At 41.1% G+C, this 27564-nt stretch overlaps 2 protein-coding genes across 7 annotated transcripts in view; both read right to left on the bottom strand.

The window, feature by feature from the left end:
* Nucleotides 1–810: 810 nt before the first annotated feature.
* Nucleotides 811–17468, bottom strand: Hsd17b7 (hydroxysteroid 17-beta dehydrogenase 7). The gene is made up of 9 exons (XM_027417078.2): nucleotides 17311–17468; nucleotides 15446–15649; nucleotides 13969–14061; nucleotides 12583–12697; nucleotides 10677–10871; nucleotides 7961–8065; nucleotides 7702–7758; nucleotides 5596–5694; nucleotides 811–2818 (listed from the first exon to the last, which is right to left on the bottom strand). The coding sequence occupies exons 1-9, from the start codon at nucleotides 17343–17345 to the stop codon at nucleotides 2717–2719; spliced, it is 1005 nt and encodes a 334-aa protein (XP_027272879.1). The 5' UTR covers nucleotides 17346–17468; the 3' UTR covers nucleotides 811–2716.
* Nucleotides 17469–20054: 2586 nt separating this feature from the next.
* The window catches only part of Ddr2 (discoidin domain receptor tyrosine kinase 2), a 126507-nt gene continuing 118997 nt past the window's right edge, over nucleotides 20055–27564 (bottom strand). For all 6 annotated transcript variants that reach the window (XM_027417072.2, XM_027417076.1, XM_027417071.1 and 3 more), the window contains one exon: nucleotides 20055–26225. In XM_027417072.2, the coding sequence (XP_027272873.1) occupies nucleotides 26091–26225 (135 nt within the window). In that variant the 3' untranslated portion in view covers nucleotides 20055–26090. The remainder of the gene's footprint in view (nucleotides 26226–27564) is intronic.

The following is a 27564-nucleotide window of genomic DNA, read 5'->3' as shown; positions in this document are numbered from 1 at the left end:
AACAAGAAAACCTAACTGGACATGAGAAAGAAATAGAAGAGTGAAATTATAACAGAAATGAAGGCTGATGGAAAGATGAGAAAGACTGTTTTCAATAGAGCTGTGTGGCCCTCCCACACCACACCTGCCAGAAAAGCAACCATGCACTCTGTACAAAGTACAAAGAGCAATCTCCAGTGTCCCAAAGAGGAAATGCGAGCAGGCATGGTGTGAAAGATCCACAGGATACTCTAGGTAGAAAAGACCCTGGGCCATAAATAAAACCCCAAAACTTTAATACAGAAGTAGGATTCAGTATTCAGACTACACCAACATGAAACTAGAAAATCCCAACAGACTACCAACTTTGAAAAGAACTGTGTATTTTTACGTGTATGCATGTATGTCTGCAGGTATGCCTATGTGTCATATGCATGTCTGGTATACATGGAGGACAGAAGAAGGACATTGGATCCCCTGAAATGAGTTACATATGTTTGTGAGCCACCATGTGGTTCAGGGAATCGAACCTGGGACCTCAGGAAGAGCAACCAGTACCCTCAACCATTGAGCCATCTCCCCAGTCAAACACCAACCTTTTAAATCTCTAAAAAAATATAAACACTAAATAACACTTTTAATAATCCATAAAAGGAAACCTCAACAGAAATTAATAAAACAATCTAGGCCTAAAAAAGAAGAAAATAAAAGCAAGGCAGTAAGTCAGCAAGAATGGGATGCAGTTAAACCAGGCTGAAAGGAACATTTATATCATCAAATGCTTACACCAGCCATGAAGAAAAATTTCTAAATAAATAACCTAAGTCTTCATGTGAAGAAACTGGAAAAGATGGTTTATTTTAACCCAATGAGAGCAAAAAGATAATTAAAATAAGCAGAGCTAAGACCTCTGTGGAAAATATATAAGCAACTAGGGATTAAAAAAAAAAAAAAAAAAAAAAGATCAGTGAGGCAGAAACATGGGTCTCTGAAAACACCAGCAAAATGGAAAACCTCCTGCACTATTGACAATGGAAAGATATTAACTCAAGAATAAAACAGAGGGAATTACTAATGCAGCCAGCAAAAAGAAATTCTATGAATAACGTGATGTTCGTAAGTTGACAACACTGGAAAAGGACATGCTTTTTCTCAATCTCACAAATAACCAAAACCCAAGCTCTTCTTCTCATTCAAGGCCAGTTTAGATTATGTCTACCCAACCCAGGATCCATAGTCCTCCCACATTCCATCCTGCAGTGCTCCATGCTGTCTCCTGGAAATGCTGGGGGAACAGAACCGACTGTTTGTCAGAAGGGCCATGGTCAATTGGTGCCTTACGCACAGCGGACCCAGGCACTCTGGGTTATGGATTGCTAATGAACTTCATCATTCTTTAAAAAATGAGGGTGTTCATGGTCCACATAGACCATCGATTCCCTCCTCACTGCTAACCCATGAGTGAGCAACAGAGCAAAGAGGTTTCTCCTTATATAATAAATGTGAGCTCACTGTGGAGAAGGAGCCTTTTCCAAATGGGAGCTCTGAGTGGACAAAGAATGAACAAAGAACAGCCCCATGCTAAGCTCCACCCTCATTTCCCAAAGATGGGGGGAGGATGGTGCACCCATTTTCATCGGTATCTTTACAAAAAAAATCTTGGTCAACAAAATTAGAGAAACTCTAATCAGAAAAATTTCATAGCACAAGCTGTAGGGAAATGATATTTATGTATTTTTGGATTTTTATTAAAAATTTTTACTGACTTTATTATATCCCAAGTGATTAGGATGGCTTTATTTATGAAAAAATATCTAGCCATCTTTAGCATTCTGATTCATAGCAAAGGATGCTAGGTGTGGCTCTTTTAAGTTTTATGGAAAAAAAGTTTGAAAAATTTATCATATAAACAGACACATTAAAAACTATTTCTTTCTACTTCCATTATTAACCAGATGCCAGCACATGGCCTAGTAGCAGTTTTCTTGTTGGTTTTGTTTTTTTAATCTTATTAAAACATGAATAATTTTTGCTTTAATTTTAATTCCAGTGAAATATGATCATGAAGATAAGCTCTTCTTACGAACACATCTACAGATGTTAACTAGAGATTCGGCTCCACTGCCTGGTAAAAACACAAATGCTTTCAAAGAGAAGAAATAATGCAAGAGGCCCAAACGCATTGGCATTTTGCTCCTGAGACTGTGTGGATAATCACGTGGGGACCGCTGGGATGGGCGATCCTGTGAGATTATTCAGAGCAGCATATGAAGAAGACCACAGAGGATAGGAAAGCAATCACAGAGAAAAGAAAAGAAAAGAAAAGAAAAGAAAAGAAAAGAAAAGAAAAGAAAGAAAAGAAGCTAGAACTACTTCTCAGTGGCACTGCCCCTCCTTGCTGGGACTAAAAGGAGGTTCAAGTGACCCAGTCACTCAAGTTAATCTGCTGGGCTCCAGGTGGCAGAATGTATGGAGATGCTTTGCAGGAAGCCTCTAGTAATCCAAAAGGACACTCATGCAGGGTATTTACTTAGTTCCTCTATTTTGCCAATCCTTTCTCACACATATGTGCATGCCTGCACATGTGCACACACACAGTCTTGGAGATGGTTCTGAAAGGGAGGAGCAGAGATCATCACGGCTTATGGTTTACTACAGATGGGCATCATCCGGCACAATGGACAGGCACACATCCCGGACGTACAGCAGGTGCTGGGTGCTATGGAGACAGTCGCCATCAGCTCGGGTGATCTGATTTTTCAATGGTGATCCTAACACGCTTTTCCAGATCCAGTAAGGTTTGATAAAATTTCTCAGCAGTGTCTTCATCTATGTCCATCTGGAAAACAAGCACAAATAGAGATGATTCGAAAACAAAACAAAACAAAACAAAAAATAACAACAGCATGAAAGTAAAGAGAGGGAGTCCATCTGTGTAAGAGAACCAGAAGCTAGAAAGGGGCAGAAGAGGTCATTCAGGCCTGCTGGGAAATACTGAGGACATTAAAACCCACATAAACTCAGCACTCAACAAACCTCCTGCTGCTTGCAAAGACATGAAATGCTAGTGTTTTTCCTACTGCTTTCTAGTACCCAACCAACTGCTAAAGGAAAAGGGGAAGAAAGGAAATCTAGAGTCTGGTTCCCTACAGATGTTCATCCCCTTCCAAAGTGCTTCTGCATAGAAGAAATGGGGGAGTCTGTCTTAAGTCACTACTATTTTCATTCTTGTTCTTCCTGCAAAAAAAAAAAAAACAAAAAAAACAAACTTTCTTTAACTGATGATAAGAACCACCTGTGGACTCCTACAACTAGGCTCTTTTTTTCCAAGTCAGCAAAATGGGATCTCCTTAAAACTGAAAGGGTACAGATTAAGGAAACTTATTAACATTTTTGGACATAATAATTATTCTCATTTAATTCTGCTCTTCATTTTGAAATTGGAAACGTTACAGATCACTCCTGTCCAATCTTGCCTATGTTTTTTAAACTAAATTTGTTCCTGGACAATTCTGCACTCTTACTACACTCATCCCCACCCCATCCCACTCCTTCTTGCTTTCACATGATTTTGTCTCTGTGTTGTGACATACTGGGTTTAACCAGGTGGTCCACACGTACATGGGTGAGTCCAGGGCAGCACGGAGGGCTCACCAGTGGACACACAACTGAAGACAATGACTCCCTCCCCCAAGGTCTAGCACTAGTTCCCCTTATCCTTTAGTAGAGGGAAAGCAGATTTCCCCCAAATAAATCAGAATCTAAAATATCTTCTTCAATGCATTTCATAGAAAATTCTATAAAATGCCTGGGTTTGTAAAATTAAACATTTTCTCTCCTTGATAAGTAAATCACTCCCTGTAGGGTTATAAGATAGCAAATTTAAATAATTTAAATAAACTCTGGAAATCCTAAAGTAAGCTTATTAAATTACAACAGTTTCCCAAAATGTATCATTTTAGATGTTAAAGATTTATGAGTTGACTCAAACTTGAGCTTTAAAACAAACAAGCAAACAAACAAACACAAAAAACTCAGAACATGGAGCATGGTGGTACTTATCTTCAATCCAGAACTCAGAAGGCAGAGGTAGGCATATCCCTGTGGCCAGCCACTGCAGGCCAACCTGGTTAAATAGCCAGTTAGTGTGGGCTAATTTTATGTCATCTTGACACAAACTACAGTCATTTTGGAAAAGGAAACATCAATTGAGGAAAATGATCCCACGAGACTGGACTATGAGCAAGCCTGTGCTACATTTTCTTGGTTGATAAACCATGTGGAAGAACCACATCCACAGTGGGCAGTGTCATTCCTGGGATGATGGTCCTGTCCCGGGTGCTATCTTCATAAGCAAAGTGAGCAAGCCATCGGGAGCAAGCCAATAAGCAGCACCCCTCCATGGCCTCTGCTTCAGTGCCTGACTCCAGGTTCCTGCCCTGTCTTTTCTCAATGATGGACTGTGACGTAGAAGATGCCTAAATAAACCTTTCCTCCTCAAGTTGCTTTTGTCATAGTGTTTCATCACAGAACAGAAACCCTAACTAAGACAGAGTTCCAGGTGAGACAGAGTTCCATGTGAGATCCTGTCTTAAAACAACAACAAATAAATGCACTAAAGAACAATTTGTAAACACCAAGATCAACGATCAACCATGTCACCTCTACACCACTTAACTGAAGCCATTCCTGGGCTAATACGCTGTGGAGAACCCAGCAAGGGAAAGACGAAGGATCCCTCAACTCTACCTGCCTGGGGAACCACCTCTTGAAAATGTTCTCAAGTGACTAGTATCCAACACAGCATGTTTCCAAAAAGATGAAAGGCTGGTTTTTCCTAGCAGGTGACATGGGTAGCAACACACAAGGCTGGCTGTCACTGGACTCATGCTGCTGCCAAACTGACAGAGGTCACTTAACTGCCTCAATCCAGTTGTACTTTATACCAATGCATCCTGAGTAAAGCTGAGCAGAGAAAAGCAGGAGACTATATTACACCTTGCCCGTGACAAAGCTGCAGCATGCGCTTGTAGTCCCAAGGAAATGTTCTCACTCTCCCACACTGTAATTCTATATGATTTTTTTTAAAGATTAGACTCTAAAAGATAAAATACTGATCTGATTTTCCCTATTTTACCCCCTGTCTCTTCAAAACATCTGCCTAACAGATGCACATTCCAAGAGATGTTAAGGTCACATAGAAAGACACTCTATGTTCCATACAACTCATGATGTATTATTAAAAGTCTCCACGTGGGCAGCATAGGAGGCATGCAGGTACAATCCTGCTCGCAGAGCTTATCCACTGACAGGGCAGCCGAGGGTGAGTGCTACAGAGAATAGGTATGAGGGCATAGGGCACCCGTCTAAAGAGACACAGAGGGTTGAGAAGGTGAGACCTGAAGGATGAACAGACATCAACAGGAACACACGAAAGAGTGGCTTAGCAGGAAGAACTTGCCCAAAGCTCTGAGACAGGAGGAAGCAGAAAGCAATGACATGAACCGTGACAATGCCAGTGAAGACTCAGCACAGAAGCTGTGTGGCTGATTGGTCAGCATCATGGACCCAGTGCCTCAGACTGGCAGCGTCTTCCACATGACAACACAGACTTACCTTTTGGCTCCTGACATAATTCGTCCCAAAGCCTGTGGTAGAGCTCAGGTATTTGGTCAGAGGATTGAGAGACTCGGGTTTCTGGTGGAAAAGCCACACCTGGAAAGGAAAAGCATGTCAGTGACATTGCTCCTGACCCAAGCAAGTGACATTTGCCACAGGTACTTTACAGAGGTCTCCGTGAAATTATAAGATTCCTCTCAAACAGCACCAGCTAATCTAAATGTGTTTGGAAATGGCGGTCATATTTCGAAGGGAGAATTTAAGGCAGCCTGCTTCACAGTAGACTTTGAGAGCTAATCTAAGCAAAAAACAAAAAAACAAAACAACCCTCATTTCACCCATCTTCTCCCTTAATTCCCACATAAATTCATGTCTCACTCACTGGCTTATTTAGTGTCCTTGTTAGCACACAGCACAGCACAGCACGTCGCTGGGCTATTTTACCAGTCAGAAGACACACATGTCCAGGAGATGTGCACAGCATAAAAAGGAAGTCTTCTTCCTTTTCCTATTTCACAGCCACTTAGCTAACATCTCTGGGGGTAATCCTCTCTTCTATCATGTGTGGTCATGCCAAGAAATATCTCTTCATTTAGAAACACATATCCTTCTCTCTTAAATGGAAACATAACACACAAAAGTTTTTCCTTGAATGCCATTCCTGCAAATTTTCAAATCTGTCTATACGGAGCTGTTTCATTTGCTTTTGAAAGTACAGGACCCCATCTTGGGCATGAGCTGTAATGTGTATATTCAGTTTTTAATTAAAAGATACATGCAGTAGACTGCAGTCTTTATGATTATAATCTAAACCATGATGGATGACAAGTACATCTATAAAAGCAATGCCAGGTTCTGGGTGAAAGGTATGTGCCTTTTATACTTGACTCATCCTGAGTCCTCAGCAGAAGTCCTGCAATGCAGGAGTACCTAGCTCTGGGTCGAATGTCCTAAACTTTGCTAATCCGAGCTGAGCTCTGAATTATAGATCTAGTTTGCACTTCTCTCGGAATCAGTGTGACAAAGCATCTTTTCCCATGACTGAAAACATTCAGACTCTTTGTATCTGTCTTTCACCTGTCTTCCCTGTGCTGGGATTCTTGATTTACTAAGAAAATATTGTTTGTATTCCACGTTACCTTTATTTGAAGCTGACTTTGAGACTGTGCTAATTTTCCTTTGATTTTTACTCTTAAATTTCCACATTTGGATAAGCCTTCACATTCTGAAACTTCACATAAACCCCCCATATTTTCTTCTAAGAATTTCATATTTTAATTTTGACGTGTAAATCTCTTCAGCTATCTAGGACATTATTTTGGTGGAAGGCACAGAATAAAGATCCTAAACTCCCCTTGGCCACAACCTTGATCCCTGATCCTCCAGTGCCAAGAGAGGAAGAAGAATCTTTACATTTTTTCTTTAGATTTATTTATGTGTATGAGTGTTTTGTTTGCATGTATATCTATCTGTACCATATGGAGGTCAGGAAACAGTGTTGGACCTCCTGAAACTGGAGTGGTAGACAGTTATGAACTGCCACGTGGTTGCTGAGGATAGAACAAGGTTATCTACAAAAAAGAGAACTCTTAACCATGGAGCCACCTCTCTTGGGGTTCTTAACTACCTCTCCTGCAGCTCCTGGTGCATCTTGCTTCTATAGAAGTATGTTTTCTACAGCCATGGTACCCAATGTCACAGCAGATGCTAAATGTCAAACTTCTGATATCTCTTGTTTGTAACATGATGTCTACCTTAGTCCCAAACGGAACTTGCTTGTCCACAGAACATGTTCTCATATAACAGTGGTTTTCAACCTTCCTAACACAGTTCCTCATATTGTGGTGACCCCCCCAACAATTAATTTTTTTCATTGCTACTTCTTAACTGCAATTTTGCTACTGTTATGAATCATAATGTAAACATCTGATATGCAGGATATCTGATATGTGACCCCTGTGAAAGGGTCATCAGATCCCAAAGGGGTTGCGACTCGGAAGTTGAGTCGCAACCCCTTTACCCTGACACTGCTCACTGCCATCAGTGACCTTACACATTCCATCACTAAGTCACTTTCTAGGCTATGAAACTCCAGTAACCTACCAGTGCTTCTGCTCCATTGTACGGGGTCATGGTGAAAGCGTTTGCAAAGAAGCGAAGCTGACAAGAGAAAACAATAGTTATTAAGTGGCTGTTCAGAGCAGGAAGTCAATTTTTTTCACTTAGATTTAAGAAAGAAAATTTGCATTTATGATTACAGCGTATCAAAAATGTCAAGTCAAATAGAAGTCTGCCACTTAGAGTTGAACTCTTAATATATCATAACCCTGAATTTAAAAAGTAATAAGTATTTACCACTTACCAGCCACATCACCGGCAGGAGCAAGGTCCACACAAAGGGAGGCAGAATTCCATAAGTCATATTGGTCATTACTACCCCTGGGCATATCACACTGGAATACAGACCCTGGCAACACAGAGGAAAGTATCGCTAAGATTTTAATCAGATGCATTTTGACTCAGTTCAGGAAGACTCGTTAATAAAAGACACACACAAAAGAGCTGGAAAACCAGGGAATGGCAAGTTTGTACTCTCAGGTGTCCTTATCCCTTAGAAGGACCATTTAAGTCTAAAGTCACTTACTAGGATCAGGAGGCAAAAGTTAGCAAGATGAAGTCTATTCTCAAAAACTTTACAGTTTAAAGATGAGCCAGTTGTCATGACGGGAAAGGAAAGGGAGGCCTCATTAACAAGATTTTCTATTATTGGTTTAATTAAAGATCAATTCATCAATCCCAGTAAGTATATAACAGGCTTACTGGGGTTAATTTTTTGCCTCCAATTAGTTTCTGATTAATTAAATATAGTGGCCAAATTTAAAATACATGCTGTTTCTCTATTGTAGAGGTTCTTAACCTGTGGGTTACACTCCCTATGGCAAACCTCTAACTCCAAAAACATTATGATTAATAACAGTAACAAAATTAAAGTTATGAAGTAGCAACAAAAATAATTTTATGGTTGGGGGTCACCACAACACAAGGAACTGTATTAAAGGGGTTGCAGCATTAGGAAGATAGGAACATAGCTGAGTTGGATGCTCTTGACATCAGGAGGAACAAAGACCTTCATCTCAAGATCTCTAGCCAGGTCCTTAGTGAAGGACTGATCACTGTGTAAGGATCTATCATATATGTATACATGGCTCTATAAAGAAAGTCTCAATTAATATAGTGATTATGGTAGTAAGAATTACCCTGACTAACCATAGTAAGCCCTATAGCTCTGGAATTAATTTCACGACATTTTATATTCCCGTTAGAGTGACTATTTTAACTCATTCTTGCTACTATTTTTTTGTTTGTTTTTCGAGACAGGGTTTCTCTGTGTAGCTTTGGAGCCTACCCTGGCACTTGCTCTGGAGACCAGGCTGGCCTCGAACTCACAGAGATCTGCCCGCCTCTGCCTCTTGAGTGCTGGGATTAAAGGCGTGTGCCACCAATGCCCAGCCATTCTTGCTACTTTTAATTTCTAGCTCTCTCTCCTGTTTTTACCTTTTAAATAAAAGTAGGACATGGCCACACAAGCTAGCTCATTCCTGTAATCCTAGCCCTTAGATAGAGGCAGAATTTTGAATTTGAGGCTCACCTAAACTACATAACAGTCCAAGGACAGTCAAAGTTACATAGTGACACCCTGTCTCAAAACACAGGAGCTAGGTTGCTCTAGGGTGTAGCTCAGTTGACAGAGTACTTGCCTATCATGTGTAAAATCAGGTGTGGTAGTGTGCACCACCATCAGTTATATACCAAGTTAGAGGCCAGCCTGGGTTATACGAGATGCTAAAGAGACAGAGATACAGAGAAAAGACAGAAACCCATCACTGGAGAACTGAGGTCATTGCTCAAGTGGTACAGCACCAAGTACAAAGCCCCAGGTTTGATCCGAAGCACAAAAAAAAAAAAAAAGTAATTTGTTGAAAAAGTAAACCAAAAATATGGAAAATATCATTAGAAAAGGCTTCAAATGGGACCACCCAGTGTAATTCTTTCTAAGCTTTTTTCTTTCTTGGCATTTCTTTTCTTCTTTCTTGGGAATGCCAAGAAAGAAAAATCGTAGGCTGAAAAAAAATTCTGACAGACATTAAGACAGAGCCGCATCAGCTTAATCACTCTCATTCTCCATTTAAAAAGATAAAATCCATACCTTACTTGACAACTAAAATGTAAATAAAATCCCAGAGCTTTTTATGAAACATGGAACATTTTTTAGCTTGGCCCTGCCTTCTAAAAAGGGAGTGTCGACAGGACTTGGATTTAAAGATCCCAAAAATGTTATAAGGAAACTCATGGTTGGATCAACACACTGACTCCAAGCTGTAATGGCAACCAGAAAAAATCCCCAAACTGTAATGACAACCAGAAAAAGTCCAAGGGAAAGACAGGAATTCCTGTTAAGATCTTGGACCTGGGCAATGAGTTAATACAACCAGCCTTAATTCCAGGCGACCGTGGTCAATAGGAGCCAGTATGAAAAATAAATGTTATTTCCCCCTTTATATAATCTGTAGCCTCACAGAAACAGAGCTACAGAGTCTTATCATCACCTTCCAGAAGGTTTATAACATCTGGTTGCCTTTGAGTCATTGTCATGACAGAGGCTAAAAGGCATGAGGCTTAGTAGGGAAAAGTCAGTCAGCCTTGCACTCCACTGTAACGTCTGCCATTCACAAGTCATGTGTGACCTTTGGATACATGACCCCACTTCTCCAAACTTGAATATTCTCATCTGAAATCTGGAATAGTGAAAGCCACTCAACCGCAGTGGGGAAGACATTAAATGACATCACAGGAGGAGAGTACAGCACCAGAAACACTTAGCGGCTGTTCTGTTAGCAGAGGTCAGAGTTCCTAAAGAACGCAGAACGGTAAGTAAACTGCATATTGCTAAAAGGACAGGAGCTGTTTCTCTCTCCCCCCTAAGGCTTTTGTCACGATAGTTAGTGGAAGCCAGCCATGCTCTAGAAACAGTGACTCTGATGGTTAGTTAACTTCTGGATCTCTGACACAGGCCTTGCCTTCTGGTTGAAATTCCTGTTCAAAGCCACGTTCAGAAGGTCGGTAGCGTATTTGGAAGAGCTGTAGGGTTCCTGGCCTTTGGTGTGTTGGATGTCCTCAAGACTGAAGTTAGATTTCTTTGCATTTCGAGAGGAGGTCCAGATGAGCTGAGAGGGGTTGTCACTGTGGCAGAGAAGAGGTTCCAATTCCCGGATCTGAGTGAGGAAGACACAGAATAAAAGATATCACAATCCACTGAAGGATATATGCTAACAATTCAAGTAACAGTGTATACTTGAATTCAGGAAGTAAATGGATGAGAATATGGCAAAAAGGATGAGAATATTGTCGCAAGAGGAAGAAGCTAAAAGGTTTACAGGATTAGAGACATCGTATTTTCTCATGTTGGACTGTCTACATACATGGGTGGAGATGCATACACCCAGCAGTTAGTCCACACATTTATCTCCTTGGTTCATTAGCGGAGAGGGCCTAGAGTTATTGGCATCTCAGAAGCAACAAGCACCAGCACTTCATTTCTGATAACAGTTCATCTTGGCTTACATAATAAAAATGAAAGATGGCCAAGGGTTGGTGGTGCACGCCTTTAATCCCAGCACTCGGGAGGCAGAGGCAGGCAGATCTCTGTGAGTTCGAGGCCAGCCTGCTCTCCAGAGTGAGTGCCAGGATAGGCTCCAAAGTTACACAGAGAAACCCTGTCTCGAAAAACCAAAAATAAAATAAAATAAAATAAAAATAAAAATGAAAGACAAAAAACAAGAAAAAATTGTAGGGATACTCATATAAATACATCTAAACACCATTCTATGCCATATTTAATAAGTAGTATACGTTACAAAAACTAAAGAGAAGAGAAATACCTTTTTTGTTTGCCTTGTTTGTTTTGGGGGTTTTATTTTGTTTTGTTTTTGAGACAGGGTTTCTCTGTGTAACCCTGGCTGTCATGGAACTCGCTCTGTTGATCAGGCTGGCCTCAAACTCACAGAGATCTGCCTGCCTCTGCCTCCTGAGTACTGCATGCATTACCAACACTCGGCTGAGAAATATCACTCTTAAATGAAAAACTTTGATGTAGAAAACATATAACCACAAGTCTAAATAATTACAAAATTAATTGAATTTTTAAAAAATGGAAGAGAGAAATTTTCCTGAAAGAAAAATTCCAAACAATTTCTATAGATAACCCATCTTTAAGAAGTTGAAGTCCAACTCCTTGTGTGTGGGTTACACACAAGAACTTTCTTCTGAACACTCAGTATGGAGAAGGGAGCCTGACTTCACAGTGGGGAACCCTGACAAGCCACCTCAAGCCACGTGATCAAGGTTAACATGGAAAGGTCATAAACTCTATTGCTGCCATCATTCTGGGCCAGGCTCTCACTCGCAGCAATCTTCCTGTCTCAGCCTAAGTGTTGGATGTAGGTGTGGGCCATCACTTGTCAGTTACTGTGGAAGCTGTCCCATAAGCATGAGCTGGAGGCAACATCACAGAACACACTAAGTAAGGCACACATCTCATGCTGAATCTGCCATATGTGCCTAGAATTGTACTTCCAAGTATGGACACTTAAGAAGAGACCATGATAATGAAAAGTCAACTCTATATCAGTGTCTGATAACAGTATGCTTACTCTCCCAGGCTATCTGATGTCAAGCCCAGTTTGTAGAACTACTTAGAACAGAACTGATGTGATACTTTGCTGGTATGTATGCTGTTTCTAAAGTAATCCACTTCCTCCATTATCTGGGTAAGCCACATTTCCAGAGGCCAGTGAACATATTTACATTCTCTAAGATTTAACGTTAACCATAAACTAAGGAGCTTCACAAAACAGTCCTGTATCCATGCATGCCCTTAGGATCCCAGTAATAAGTATGGAATTAGTATGACCCAAGCCTTTTTACCAGGATAAAGTGGCCAAAGAGATTGGTTTCAAACACCTCCTGGAACCCATCAGCAGTGACCTTGTCATTCTGGGTCAACAGTCCTTCCGCTGTGGAGAACATATGAATCACATTTCTGAAACAGCAGAAGACAGCAGTGTGACTTTTAAAGCTCTTTTAACTGAAAATACTAAAGATGTTACTCACACATGCATACACACACACACACACACACACACACATACACACATACACACACACACACACACACACACACACACACACACACACACCTTCTTTGAATCTTAATGACAAAATACCAATTTCTTGGACACGTGTGGGTATTAAATGAGTTACTAAATGCTTCTTTCCCCCAGTTCACAGGTACACTTAACATGCTTTCCTCTTCCCACTACCCCATCAGATTACATGTAAACTATCAGGCAATCACAGCTATGCCAAAGAGAAAAATTCTTCACCCATGTCAAGTGTGTTTAATTACTGAAAACAAGTTAGTCAGGTCGTCTTTTTTGCTAGAAGTCTGAGAACATCATACAAATTAACAGAGTGTCTTGCTATGAGATCAGCTCAGTAATGGAATTTGTGCATGTTTCGTTTTCATGGAAGAAATATAAAGAGAAAGTGACTATGTAGCCCACATCAAAAAACTCTACAAATAAATGTATTGGGTTGTAAACAATACTTATTTCTAACTATGGATCTCGGTTAGGCAGCTTTGATAGCCACTCCACTAGACTCGTGCGTAATGAGAGTCTCTCAGGCAGACACTGGTTCTCTGCATCCCCTCGGCCTACTGGTCGGCACAGCTGACACATCGCTAGGCAGCCTGCTAGGTGCTGGAGGCTCTCTAAGAATGTCGCTTATCCAGAAAGGTTCCGCCAGTAGCGCATTCAGCCAGACCAAAAGCTGATGACATGAACCATCTCATAATATGGAATGTTCCAGAGACTAAGAACATTATAAAAACCATGACAACATGCACTATTCGCCACAAAGATGAGTACTTGACTTGCCTACTATGGTACCAACTCTTCCTTTCTATGTAACTTCATCCTCCTCAGCATCCCCTCCCTCAACATAGATACCAAAACCAAAAACTGTGGCAGCAAAATGAATGTCTTCCCTGCAATCAGTTCATCTAACACAGTGGGTTCTCAACCTTCCTAACGCTGCGACCCTTTAATACAGTTCCTCATGTTGTGGTGACCCCCCCACCATAAATTATTCTCATTGCTACTGACTGTTATGAATCATAATGTAAATATCTGATATTCAGGCTATCTGGTATGCAACCCCTCTGAAAGGGTCATTGGAGCCCCACCCCCACCCCCGCCATGGGTCATGACCCACAGGTTGAAAACCACTGGTCTAGAACATAAAAATTACCTTGAAAAGATGCCAAAGAAAAATGCTTTGATATTTAGCTGGGGATTAGGCATGATCCCAGCATTCAGATATAAGTAGTCTAATCTTTGAAACCTGTAAGCAAAATGCCAAAATGACATTATTAGAAAAGATGACACAAAACTGCACTCCATCTCTCGAATATAGAAGGTCCAAGGACAGAAAAACCCTTTCCAAACCAGGCTATGTGACATTAGGGTTAACACAGCTCTTACTCAAGAGTTTCTCTAACCACAATGAGTATCTTTGCTCTGGGTGATTTTGGTGGGCTTCCAAGTTAAATCACCATCCAACTGTGGCCCACCCTTCAGGCACTGAAAAACCTTCTACAAACCCACCCTCCCCGTCTTCCTCCTCCTCCTCTTACAAAGTTACTGCGCTTTTTACCAGTTCATATCTTCCATAGTTGACAAGTTAAATTTACATAATGTATAGCAGGCTTGACTTGACCTATCAGTGCTGGAATCTGGATGGTCTTATATCTACCAAAATAGAAGACCCAAGTGGAAACCACTCAGTGTCCACGGCCAGGAGCTATGTATCATAAACTGATTAATGGTCACTCTCATACCCTGAAACTATAAATGCCCTATGGAGATTAGGTATTCTCAGTGGGCTTGCTCCAGAATACATGTCATGGAGGACCTGAGAAATGGAGCCTTGAGTGAGCTTTTTCAGTTTTGAAATTTCATAAGCCTTAACAGAAATATAGCCCTTTGGAAGTAGGATCAAAGCAGGCAGTATGTGCTCCCACCATACCCAGGCAACATCCATGCTGAGACTATCTCCCAGAATACTAAGCACCATATTGTGGCCTCTACGTAACCCAGGACAGATCCACAGCCAATAAAACTGGACCTTGAGATGTATACTTGCCTGACAATATGGATTATGCACCACCATTTCTTAATCATACTATATGGTAACCTTATGGTCCAAATTATTCAAATGACTATTTAAAGTAATAACATTGTTGCCACTATAACTACCATTCATCATGCAAGTGAAGCCAGTGGGACCTCAGATTAATTATTCTATTATCTAATTTACAAATTTTAGTTACAGCAACTTATTTTGCTAGGCATGAAGAAGCAATGCTTAGTAAAATGTGGAAATGAAGCTCTGGCTTCAATCAAACCATATAATTAATGTATTCAAAGATGAAAGGACTGACATAGTGTCTCTATCTAGATAAAAAACAGCATCAATATTTCTTGTGAGTTCCAACCGAACAGAATACTGTAGGTAGAAAGACCTGGTACCAGACATAGTGAGCTTTTGCCAGCTGGAAAAGGTACTTCCGAGCTCTCTGGGCTCCAAGGTCATTCTGTAGATTCCCTCAGCACAACTCATTTTACAGGACACCCATTACCTTTCCATATTTCCCTGTCCTTTCTCATTTGATTACATTTATACTGCACTACCATACGAGAAAGCAATCTGTCAAAAGGAGACCTACTTTTGTTTGACTTCCTTTGCACCCTGGACCACGGACCGCAGGCTGCTGACATCCATCTGCACAATGGTGACTTCGGCAGAGGGGTGAGAGGCCAGCAGGGCATCACGAACAGCTTCTGCTTTGCTCAGGTTCCTACACGCCAAACACAGGTGAAGCTCGTCATCTTCTTCCAGCAGCCGATTGCAAAGGGCCAGCCCAATGCCACTGAGAAGACAATTCAGGCACAGGACATGAGTTCATCGACATGGTCCTAAATTGAGGCTTTTCTCTCTGGTTCAGAAACTTGATTGTGTCAACATGCACTCCAATGAGAAGCCCAGGCAGACAGAAAAACACCCAAATATTATGTGAAGGATGAAATTCCGCCCCCATAAGTCATTTGATTAGACTCACATCTAGTTGCTCCCCTCTAAAATAGTTCAATGACACAGGGTAGAGTTCAGTGTACCTGTTATGTTGTAATTTAATACATCCCCAGCAATGCTGTCAAGAGGATCATAATAGCTGTTTATTATGTCCCCATTTTCTTGTGCTGTCTGGGTCCCTCAAAGCCAAGTGTTCTACCTTTTCTTGGTATTGTAAATCCTAAAAAGTGAACAGGAGCTTTTGTGCTGCTCCCCCTGCCCCCCAGAAGAAAGCATAGTAGCAAGGCAGAGGTTAAATCCCTGTCAACTACTAAATCACAGCAGGATAACCAAGAAAAAGAAAAAGTCCTCAGTACAAGTGGACAGAAAGTAGGAATTCAATCAGATGGAGAGGAAGACAGAGAAGGAGGGTTGAGCACAGTTAAGTTCACTGAGGCTTCAGATACACTAGGTCAGAAAGAGCAATATGAAAGTGCCCAGCAGATGGGGCCAGTTGCTGGTAGCAATGACATCCTGGGTACTAGCAAATTCACATGCAGACAGACTGCCAGCAAATAGGGACCCCAAGTGAGTCTGGAACTCATATAATTTGGTGGCCCTGTTAGGAGTATCAGACATATACGGGCCTAATCATCCTTACTTCAAAATAGAAGAACTTTGGTATAAACACACAATTGCACATACCACAATGTATATCAAAGAAACACAAGAAAAACAAGGGCCTGTCTTCTAGATGCACCTTCCACATAAGAACCACCAAAACCAATTGACCTCAAAGAAAGGGCACGCTAACAAAAAGCCCAAGACAAGACCCCTCCTATACTGGCTTAGTTAATATGGACATGGTTAGATCAGTATTAATTTCCCAAAAATATCAATGTAACCAGCTGGGGTAAGGTTCTGGACGGTTTTCACCCTCCGCACATTCTTCGTGAACAAATAAGAAATCTAGAAGGCACTAAAGTAGGCCAAAGGTCAACTGAGCAAGCCTGGAAAGTCTATGAACTGGTGACTGCATTAGGACAAGCCTTAACAGGAGGCGACTGGTCGTTCTATATGTTCCTGGGAATGTATGAGAAAGTGTGCTGCAGAAATGCAATCTCCCCCGTTCTCCTAAAATTCATGGATGATGACATTCAAACACGGGGTGTAAGACACCGCGTGTTTAGGGTTAAAGTGAACTGTGGGCACCTACAGTAACTACTGGAGACTTGTCACTGATGGGGAATGGCGGAGTCTGAATGGACCCGTCAGGTCCCTTGAGAGCACAGCAGGCTGATCGGTAACTGGCGCTCTAGTTTTCCTTTCCACTGTCATGTTTAATTCAAAGCACTGATACCAAGCCCCCAGAGAGAGAAGCATGACCACGCCTCTTGGGAGGCCCAGAGAAGGCCAGAGCAGGGTCTCTGCCGAATCCCCACCGAAGAGAGTCCAGGGTCACCGACCAATGTCCCCCCGCACCCCGAAACTTAGCCTCCGGGGTTCCGTAGGAGGCCTCACCTGCTCGCCCCGGTGATCAAAGCCACCTTTCTCATCTTGCACAACGCGCAGCAGAGCTAATCTGCCCCAGCGACCACAGCAGCTCGCAGCCGGCACCACGATCCGCGCCCTTGCGCACCAGGACCAATCAAGGCTCGACCAGGCCCCGCCTCTCCTTACGTCATCCTCTAGGCTAGCCAATTGCAGCCCGGCTTCCTCTCTCCACGCCGGGGCCGGGTGGAGTGAGATAGGCCGAGGGGCGGGGCCGCGTGACACAGAGGTCCTAGCCAATCACGGCAGTCCTCGCCCCCAGTTTGCCGGAGGTGTCGCCGCGGGGCGGGGTCTTCGTTTAGGGTGAGGCGAGCCGCTCGGTGGGCGGAGCTGGAAGCTTCAGTGGGACGCTGGCAGAGGGTTGGGTGAAGGAACCCAAGCCCAAGGTTACTTCTTAGAAAGTGTAGCTCCATCTTCCGATCCTTCTTTCAGGCATAATCTTTGAGAAAAGGAACGTGGATTTTTATTGTGCTTTACTTATGTAGAGCCACGGGTAAATTAGTAGTTTCCAAGCTCTGAATGTGGAACGGAAATGAGAATTTCAGAACTCTAAAAGGAATGTGTGTCATCGCCTTCGGTGCCTGTCAGGCTTCTGTAAAGGGCTTTTTTTTTTTTTTTTTTTTTTTTTTTTTTTTTTTTTGTCGCCAAGCCATCCCAGATGAGTATTTTGGAGGGGGGTGCGGTGGGGAGGAAGCTAGGTAATGAGGGAGGGAAAGGCAAATGCGTTCAAATTACAACCCTCGATTTTTATTAAGTTCAAGTCCTATAAAATCACCTTGCACAGCTCTTATAATCCTTATTCTAGCTTTCGCTATTTATAGATGGTTAAAAGTCCCGAGTAACATTGGGTAAAGGTACTAATAGTTATACATAGTACAACTGAACAAACATCATGACTCTTTCAAAACTGTAATGACTGTGAATCACAGTGATCTTAAATGATTGAGATCATCTTTTCTGGGTTTTGATCTTGATGCTTTGATTAATGGTACCAACTAACTCCTAAAAGTTAAAATGGATTTTTGATCAGTTCTTCAAAGATGGTATCTTCCCTTGAGGTTCCCTTCAAGGGAAGGACTGGACTGTTAGACTAGAATGTTTTATTTTTAAAAAAATGTCATAGGGAGGACACAACCCAAAACCAATTGAAATAGATTTTAATCCATAGCTGAGTGGGTTGTTTTTGTTTTATTATCACTCCAAACTTCTCATCTTGGGTTTGTATTGTTCAGAGACTTCTGTTGGGTACCAGAACAGTATGGTACACAGTGAGTCTACTCATCACTGACAAGCCTTGGTATATGGGTGTACCAACTCTACCATTATTTAGGCCCCATATAATAAATGTGTCTCTACCCTAAGCTCTGGCACTGATCTCTGGCTCTTTTTATCGTACAGTAGATAAGGATGAGTGAAGTATCTTTTGCTCCAATAACAAAGCTCCATTCTTAATCCTTATAAACATTCCCAGAATTGACAGTCTCTGATGTTCAAACAGGACTAGAAAACAACTATTAGTTGGGGCTGTACAGCTTCTCTTGTTTATATTTTTCACCCCTCTTCCCTGGAAATAATGCATTCAGTCTGGCCCAAAACTAACTCAGGATTTTACCCAATTCATTGATGGTAAACAGTCATGTGTTAACCTGTGCAGGATCCAAGGACTCCAGGAAAATACAATTTACAGATATGTGGCCACTTCTTCTTCAGATGGGAAATAAATATAAAACTATAAATGAAAAATAGTGTTCTTGTTCTCTGCAACTTAACCAAGTCCTTGCAAGTTGCTTAATGAAAAATTAAGTAGACATAATTTCCATCCTCATTAACAACCTATGTATTAGAATAAATATATATTCATGAATATATTAATATGTTGTATATGTATATATTGTATATGTATTGTATATGAATAGCTTGTCTGTATGTTTGTGTATAGACGGATGCAAATCATCACTTCCATCTTCTGTTAACCCTTGGCAATAGGTGTTGACATCTCCAAACCCCTTGCTTCCTTTTCTTTCATCCCAATACCATCACTCAGGTTATTTAAATCCTGATCTTGGGTCTTGAAACCCCAGACATTGTAGAGACAAAGCAATCATGAATAGTCTATTTTTGGGGCATTTAGATCCATTCTCTTATCTACTGTGACAAGCGCTGGAAGAAGTGTGTTCATGGTACTCAGAAACCCATTCTGTAGGTTGACGTAAAATGTGTTTGGGATCACTCCACCTTAATCTATTGTGAAGTCTGAATGTGGATTCCAGTTATATACAGTTTTGTTGGTTTATGCTTGTGTGATCAGCTAACTGAGACAGACCATATTTGAATTTAGCAAAGGTTTCTCTTTCAAAACAAACAAGCAAAACCTCCATAGCAATAACAATAAAGGCTCTCCAGATAACAGTGGAAATGCTGGGCTCAGGTTCCCAGATAGGCACAATAGTGCAAAAATATAAAATCATAGTTTCTACTGTGTTTGGATATGTCTCAGACATAGCCTTGTTAGTTAGCCTTGAACTAATATCAAACAGAAGCCTGTTCACACACACACACCCCGCCCCCGGTTGGATAGCCCTAATAAACATGTCCAGGCTGCATGCCCCTGTAGCTCTTTCCCTGTGTCTCATCACTTCTCCACAAACACTGTAAGGAGGAAGGATAACAGAGGCCACCAGAACCGTTACTGCTTAGACAAAAAGGAGGCTCCATCAGTAGCATGACTCTTTAATCACTGTTATTTACAATTTATCATCCAACAGACTTACAGAGAATAAATAAAGAAAAGAAAATACACAATTGGCATCATGTTTTGCCCCTTTTTCTAATACAGAGGATTTTTATGTATTCTATTTTAGGGTGGCTGTGATAGCTTTAAGCAGAAATTAAATCCACTTGCTGCTTAGCCCTCAACAAGACACATTATCCACCACAGCCTATCCAATAAAGCCCAGATGTCGCCTCATCCTAGAAGAGGCCACCATATTGCTGCAGAAAGTTAGTCCTCAGGAACAGTTACCAGACATTGGGCTAGAAAAGGTAAATCCTTGAATAACAAAGAATGATTCGGGTGAATAATATAGATTACAAACTCCCGTGTGTTTGCAGGGATGCTCCCAACTTTCCCCGCTATCCAAGTCTCTTTTTTAAGGAAACACATTTGCACTAATAATAGTTGCCTATGCTTTCCATTGACAAATGTTTTCATGATATCAGTTGTGATTGCAGATCAGCCCTGGAACTTACATCTGTTCTCCTATAAAACCTGTACTGGCATGCTGTGTAGAAGAAACTAAACAACTGGTTTCTGAAGAGTTAGATTTGGGACCAGAGTGTGCTCTCTGCCTTTGATCCAGTGTCCTGTGAGAAATACTGTGCATGGCTGTCTGAATTAGTTTCACCATCACAAAGATGCTCGGGTATCCACTGCTTGTAGGACACTTTTTCCTTTTTCTTTTTAATTGAAAAGAAGCCCTCTAGGTTCTAACAAAGTACTTCTCCCAAAATTCACACTTGTGATATATAACAATTTTCCATACTTTATTTATTGAAAACATAAAATTCACAAAATATTCACTTGTGGGCTAGGGGCTTCATAAGCCACAGACAGTTATTATCATGTAGCCCTTAAGCAGGGCAGCTTAAAAATGTCCAACAGAAAACCCAAAGTCATGATCCATGAAACTAGAAGTTTCAACTTTTTTCCCAGGAAGCTGTTGTATTTGCATTTGCTTTAGCAGTTGTTATTACAATTACAGAAGAACATTTAAGCAAATGAGACTTCTCTGCTACTCTGAAAAGAGTGTTTTATCTCACATTAGGGGTTTACATTTGTGTTATATTCTATCCGAAAACTATCCCTCCTCCTATTAAGTACCATTTGAATTCTTAATCAAAGTACTGGTTTACCCAAGCCCTCTTGTCATCAACAAAAGTTCCATTCTTCTGTTTAGATGTCCTTCTGCCTAAAAGCCTTTTATGTTGTTACTCTTCTTAAGTTGTTCTTGGATTGTTTGGGGTGTCACACTGAGGAACTAAATCTTTACAAATGATGGGTGTGTAAGGCTATGGCCATTCTGGGTCCAACAATGATGAGCTTTAATTGAAAGTGGATTCAGCAAATAGGTGGGCTATTGTTCACTGGTAAAGGAGCTTGTCAATTTGCTGTTTTCCCTCAATGTTTGTAGAATAATATCCAGAGTCCTTCCTGTTGTATGCCACCAAGGCCAGGTTACAAACCAACAGAGATGATGTCCAGTGAGCAACTGAGCACCAGGCAAGAAAACTGGTGAAATCCAAGGCAAGCCTAGAGTTCAGTTTCGAAAATGGCTCAAAGTACACTATGGCTTTGATGGCTGAAAACAGACTAAAATATTATCAGTGGGAGGAAACTAGATCCAGGGTAAGGCCACTCTGAACTGATTCTTTTGTAACTCATTCCAAGTCTCAGATAATTTGAAAATAACAAGTTTCTGAAAAGTATGGGACAACTAAATGGACACTCCCCAGACTTTCCCTGCCAGCCTACTCGGGTCATTAAAGAGCAGAGCTCAAAACTGCTGAAGATCAAGTCCTTATTAACTCCCCAATTTCCATCCTTCTTAACTCAGGATTCCAAATAATTCACCAAGTGCCAATAACATTCATCTGTTTCTAGAATATGAAACTTCAGTTCAAAAGGATTTCTCAGAGTAGACAAGAATCTGCATCTTGTCAAAACATTAGGGGCCTACCCCACACAGCGCCCAAGGACATGGGATTCAAAACAAAGAAAAGAGGACTATGACAGCAAATGCCAGGCCCATGAATTCAACTTAGGATCAAAGTTGTAATAACCAATATATTGTAATTCTCTTCATTTTGTACTTTGGGATAAAAACAGACACTCTGCTGTCTTCTAGTATATGTTCTCAGAACATCTTCCCCTGTTCCCTTCATCCTGACACTCCCCTCTTTCTCTTCTTTACTTAAAACACATGGCCTCGACCCACATCCTGGTTCTCTTGTGGGATGCCTGGGTGGGACTAGACAAACATATTTCCAATATGACGCACCCCTCTGTTTCAGAATCAGACAAGATTTAATCTTGTCTAACTTACACCTATTGTTCCCATGTTTTCTGGTGCCATTCTGGGTCCAGCAATGATGAGCATTATTGAAAGTGGATTCAGTAACTACCATAAGCTCCCCAACTCCTAAATCTTCATCCCCAACAGCACATGGAACACCAAGTCCAGTGCACAGACAGCTTTGGTTTGTCACCAGCACTAGACATGATCTAGAACAAACAGGAGAGCAAACTGCCCCCTATATTCACTTCCCCTGAGATGAAAAGGGCATTCCCTGGTGGCTACATGTTTCTTTATCCATGAAGACCATCCCCTTCCTTAACTCTGCAAAAATCCCTTCCATTTCCTATAGCACACCTCGCTTCATTTTAATAAATCCAGTCTCTCTCACCCAGCGTCTCTTCTTTTACTCAGCCTCCTTTCTTTACACTCACTTTTTCTGACCTCTCTCAGATCTCCTGTCAAGGGTTTCCTTTCATATATCAGAGTTGATTTCATGGCCTCCAGGCAGCCCTGTTGCTAACTTGCCTGACTTGCCTCCTACCTTGCTTGTGTCTTCCCATAATCTCTCCTTGCCTCTCTTTATGCTTCCTTCTTTCTCATTTTCTCCTCATCCTGTCCATTCAGCCACACAACACACACATTCATGTAACCACTTTTTAAAACTGCTACTTGCACACTTGCGCACAGCCCTCTTTTGTTACACAGTCTTGAACACTTATGGTTGTTTTTTTCCACAGCTTTAGCAATCCATGCTCCCCTCCGAGCACTCCTTTCCACTCCATACCACATGCATGAATTAGTGACATATTAGCCAGGCCAACAGGGCAAGATTTGAACATAGATACTGAGACTATTGACCAATGACAGAACCCCTGCCAAGCATGTGTAAATTCTAGGTTTAATCCCCAGCACTGAAAAATAAATGGACCTGCTGTCAATACATTTGTCAATAAAGGTATAATTTAAGATATGATAGTCTAAAGGACATCTTGACATAAATTGTTCACATATATGATGAGCATAGATAACTTGGGAAAATAACAGTAACCCACATTTCTCATTGGCTTCTGCCTTCTTTGTCAAAGCCTACCTTCATTCCTCTGCTTTATATCTGAGCTACATGTTAAGTCTATATGGTAAGCCCTTACCATATACCATGCTGAATCACTCAGGTTGGTACAGTTCAACTCCACAAGTGCAAATAGAAACTAAAGCTGTGTCTCTAATACAAAAGTCTCAGTGCCTTCTTCATACAAAAAGAAAGAAGGAAGAAAGGAAGGAGAGACAGAGAGAGAGAAGAAGGAAGGAAGGAATGGAGGAAGGAACAAAGGAAGGAAGGGAGGGAGGGAGGGAGGGAGGGAGGGAGGGAGGGAGGGAGGCAAAACCGTTCCTGTACATGATGATACATATTTGATAGCCATCTGCAACATATTAATTCCATAATGCAAAGTCAGAGAAATTTCATTTTAAATGTGATTTTAAAATGACAGGGAAAGGAACAGAGTGAATTGGGAGCAAAATCCTAAAGAGTACATAGTCAAGAGTTGTGAAAGAAACATGTCTGGCCCTAGAACTATCAAATAGAGATAATGTGTGGAAATACCTGGTCACTCTAGAGCAGATGCCACGCAGGCATCAGTGTCATTAAAATGCTGTCTCCTGGGATCTCTTACTGGCCACAATTTTCTGAGCAAGAGATTAACTGAACCTTCACCAATCACAAATCTAGTTCTTCGGCAAGCACAAAACACAGCAGAACTCCAAGAGCTTCCCATCTCCAGACCCTCTAATTCAATTTACAAGTTAGACAGATAAGGAAACAAATTCAGAGAGACAGTGAGACTTGGGAAGATAGCATACTTGACTTGAGGCCAAAAGAGGGCAGATGTTCCCAACCCAACACTTGCCTACCTCTCCAATCAATGATCCAGACAGTCAATCTTGGGAAAGACTAAAGCTGCGAATGATGCAAACTGAATAGGGTCTGCATATAAGACTTAGAGCTACACCTATGCTGTGTCCTGGAGCCATACTAAAGGGCTGCCCCAAGAAACAGTCGGGTTTCTGAGAGACCATAAAGCAAGCAGACTGGATAGACAACAGAAGCACACCACGACTATTTTACCTCAGCGCAGGAAGCTTATTCAATAATCTTTTCTTGGTTTTCTTCTACAGGACTTGAGGTTTCTGTATTCTAATTTCCCCATGAATCTGAGGGTCTTTAGAATCTGAAAACTTAGCATCTGCTCGCAGGCAGCTCCTGATGGACTGTGTATCAGTTTCTATGAATCCTGGAACTAGAACCCTCCTGCTTCATTGCTGGCCACTATCAATATGGCAAAAGCATGTACAGTAACACCAAATGGTCATCCTTTCATTATCCCATACAGACAGACGTATCCAGTGGTCAAGAAACTCTTTCTTGCATTGTTCTTCAGCTAACATCTGAATGTTTCAGAAATGAGAGACTCCCCATCTCTGGGGAAGCCCATTCACGCCTGTGTGTTCTGATTCTCTCCACATTTTCCCAAATAAAGAGTGGAAATAAGTCTTCCTATACCTTCTTTTTAGTGGTCTAGGCCAACCTTTTGGGGACACTCAGAACGGATCTACTGAATGTTATACATGGTGTGGGATATTTATGCCTGAGAAGTTCCAATCCTAGCCTATAGGTCATACAGAGGCATCACATATTGAAAGAAATAGAACCGGGCAAGATGAGCCAAAGAAGCAGCCACTAAAATGTTAAAACATTGGAATTTTACTGATGAAAAAGTTAAGGTGTCACTAAAACCCGAAGATAAGACCCTCACAAGTGAACAACAAATAGTACATCTGCTATTCACCCTCCTTGGACCTCCTTTCCTATGACTCTGTCTACAGAGAATCTTGTGCAACCTTTCTCTTCTGTATATAACCACTGTCCCTCAACCCTTACAACAGATACTTTTTCCTGCCCAAACGCCATTTCATAGGTAGACGCTGGTCTCTGCCCATGAATGAAGAAAACATTCATTCAAAGAATCAAGGTAGAGCTTTTTAAGTCTTAAGTGCAAGCCACTCACTTTGACAGGAAAGAGAGAGAGAGAGAGAGAGAGAGAGAGAGAGAGAGAGAGAGAGAGAGAGAGAATCTGAGAGTGAAAGTGGAACATCTCCAGAGGCCAAATAAGAAAACCATCCTTTAGCTGTGGAATGCCAAGTCCTGCAATTCTTCATGGCTACCAAGTATTTTCCTTAAACATAATCTCATGCTTCCGAAGACATTCATATTCTTCAAGTTTTCTTCCTAAAGGTATTTTACAGAAAGTGACGTGGAAAATATTGTAGGATCTGCACACTTATACTTATAAGCATAACCTTTATAAATTATCTGAGCCTCTAGCCTTTATTACCTAACACTTTGGTATATCAAGTAATATTTATTTTACTAAATTTTATCTGCTCTATTTTTTTTCCTTTTTAGTTATTTCATGTAAAAAAAAGTATATATGAATCAGTGGTAGGGAGTAGGGAAGTGAAGTGGAGGAGGCAAGAGACAGTAAGAGGCAAAGTGAACACTTCTCTGTCTCTTGGGTCCATAAATGTCCAGACGGAGTGGCTTAGATGTGTGTGGGTGAGCAGTAGGTCTTGTGGGGAGGACCCAGGCCACAGGAACATTGGCAGGCATTGATGGCATCACTCATCCCCTTGTTGAAGAAGCAGAAGGTGTATTTCTTGGAATGATGGCCGGTGCTTGGTCTCTCTTCTCCAACAGCTGAGCATCAGCTTATACACAGAGTCGGGGCAAATAGCTGGTTGAGGGAGATAAGTCTTCAGGAACAAAAAAAAATTAAAAGAAAAAGTCTGTATTAAGAAGAAGGAGGAGAATGAATTGTATCATAGCTTGACTTATGCCCTCACCACCTTATTGAACTCAGCAACTGAGATGGGTGTATTGTATCTATTCTTCCCACTTGCGGAGTCTAGCTCATCAACCCCTTTCTCATCACCTTAGTCTTTTCTAGTTTCCTCAAGCAGTATTTCATGGTGGCCATTCTGTGGGCCCTATCTTCATGCTGAAGATAAAACCAATGCAAAGAGAGCTCAGATCCTCAGTTCATGAGTGTGTATCTTGGTTGAGCCAATATGACAGATACAAAGTACATTTGCAACTTCTGCTCCATAAAGTGAGGTTTTATTGCAATTGTGATTGGAATAAAATTTCAGCCAGATGCAGAAATTGGGATGTAGGCCACATCCTTGTGATGCCTACTGTTGTTCTCTGTGTTTCCCCTCCTCTGTATTGGTCTCATTTAGAAGAGATTAGATTGCACTAACAGGTGTGGTCACTGTGCCCTAAGCCCAGCCTAGGATGCTAGTCTGAAGTTGCCAGTTACCATCTCCACAGGAAGATGCCCTCAGCTAACTCCCAGTCCATCTTCTGTCTTCTATATTCTATTACTATCATCCCCTTACCTATAGGTGTAATACCCTGCTATACTGATAGATGTCTGGACATCCATAATATTTCATATAATACATACAATTTTTTTTACTTCTTATAACACCAACATTAAAATTAAAATTAATTAATTTTTAGTTACTCAGTTCTATTTACACTGTGAGAATTCAAGAAAAATGCTATCTGGAATTTCTCCACATCTTGTGACTCTAAATTGAAGGCAAAGATGCCAAACACATTTTAGTGGTTGAAATTCTGCTATGGATGTCTAAGCATTTTAAACTGAAGATAAATTGTTTAAAATATATGTAAGCTATGAACCCAAAGTATGAAATTTCTTCTAGAATTTACATTAGCCAAACTGTTATTTCTCTTCCTTGTATCCCCTGTGTACAGTGGGTTTGTTGGATGACTGGAAAATGAGTTCCACACATTGTGTAGTTCAGTGACCACAGAAACCTTGTAGCTGCTGATAAAGACAGTATAATCCAAATATGCTCATGTCAAACTCTAAAACACAAATACTAAAATTTCAATAATAAACACAATAGCAACTAAATTTTACCAAACTTAATGAATTGTGCTTCATCAGTTATTTACATTTGATATGGCAAATTTAGTAAATTTTCTATCAAAATTTCTAGTTGTAACTGAGAAGTGTCTCAGTATATGATGGTAATATTTGGCTTTGGTCTGAATTCAGTCAAA

Source organism: Cricetulus griseus, chromosome 5 (assembly GCF_003668045.3).
Source record: "Cricetulus griseus strain 17A/GY chromosome 5, alternate assembly CriGri-PICRH-1.0, whole genome shotgun sequence".
NCBI lineage: Eukaryota > Metazoa > Chordata > Mammalia > Rodentia > Cricetidae > Cricetulus > Cricetulus griseus.
Note: the sequence above shows the minus strand (reverse complement) of the source record. Positions and strands in the feature narration are given on the sequence as shown.

Bases quoted from the DNA above. Each gene is read 5' to 3' on its own strand.
- Hsd17b7 (XM_027417078.2), bottom strand. From the start codon at position 17,345: ATGAGAAAGGTGGCTTTGATCACCGGGGCGAGCAG. The intron at 14,062-15,445 runs GTAGGTCTCCTT...TTTTGCTTACAG, and splicing joins GCAAAGGAAGTCAAACAAAA to GTTTCAAAGATTAGACTACT. The intron at 7,759-7,960 runs GTAAGTGGTAAA...TTCTCTTGTCAG, and splicing joins TCCTGCCGGTGATGTGGCTG to CTTCGCTTCTTTGCAAACGC.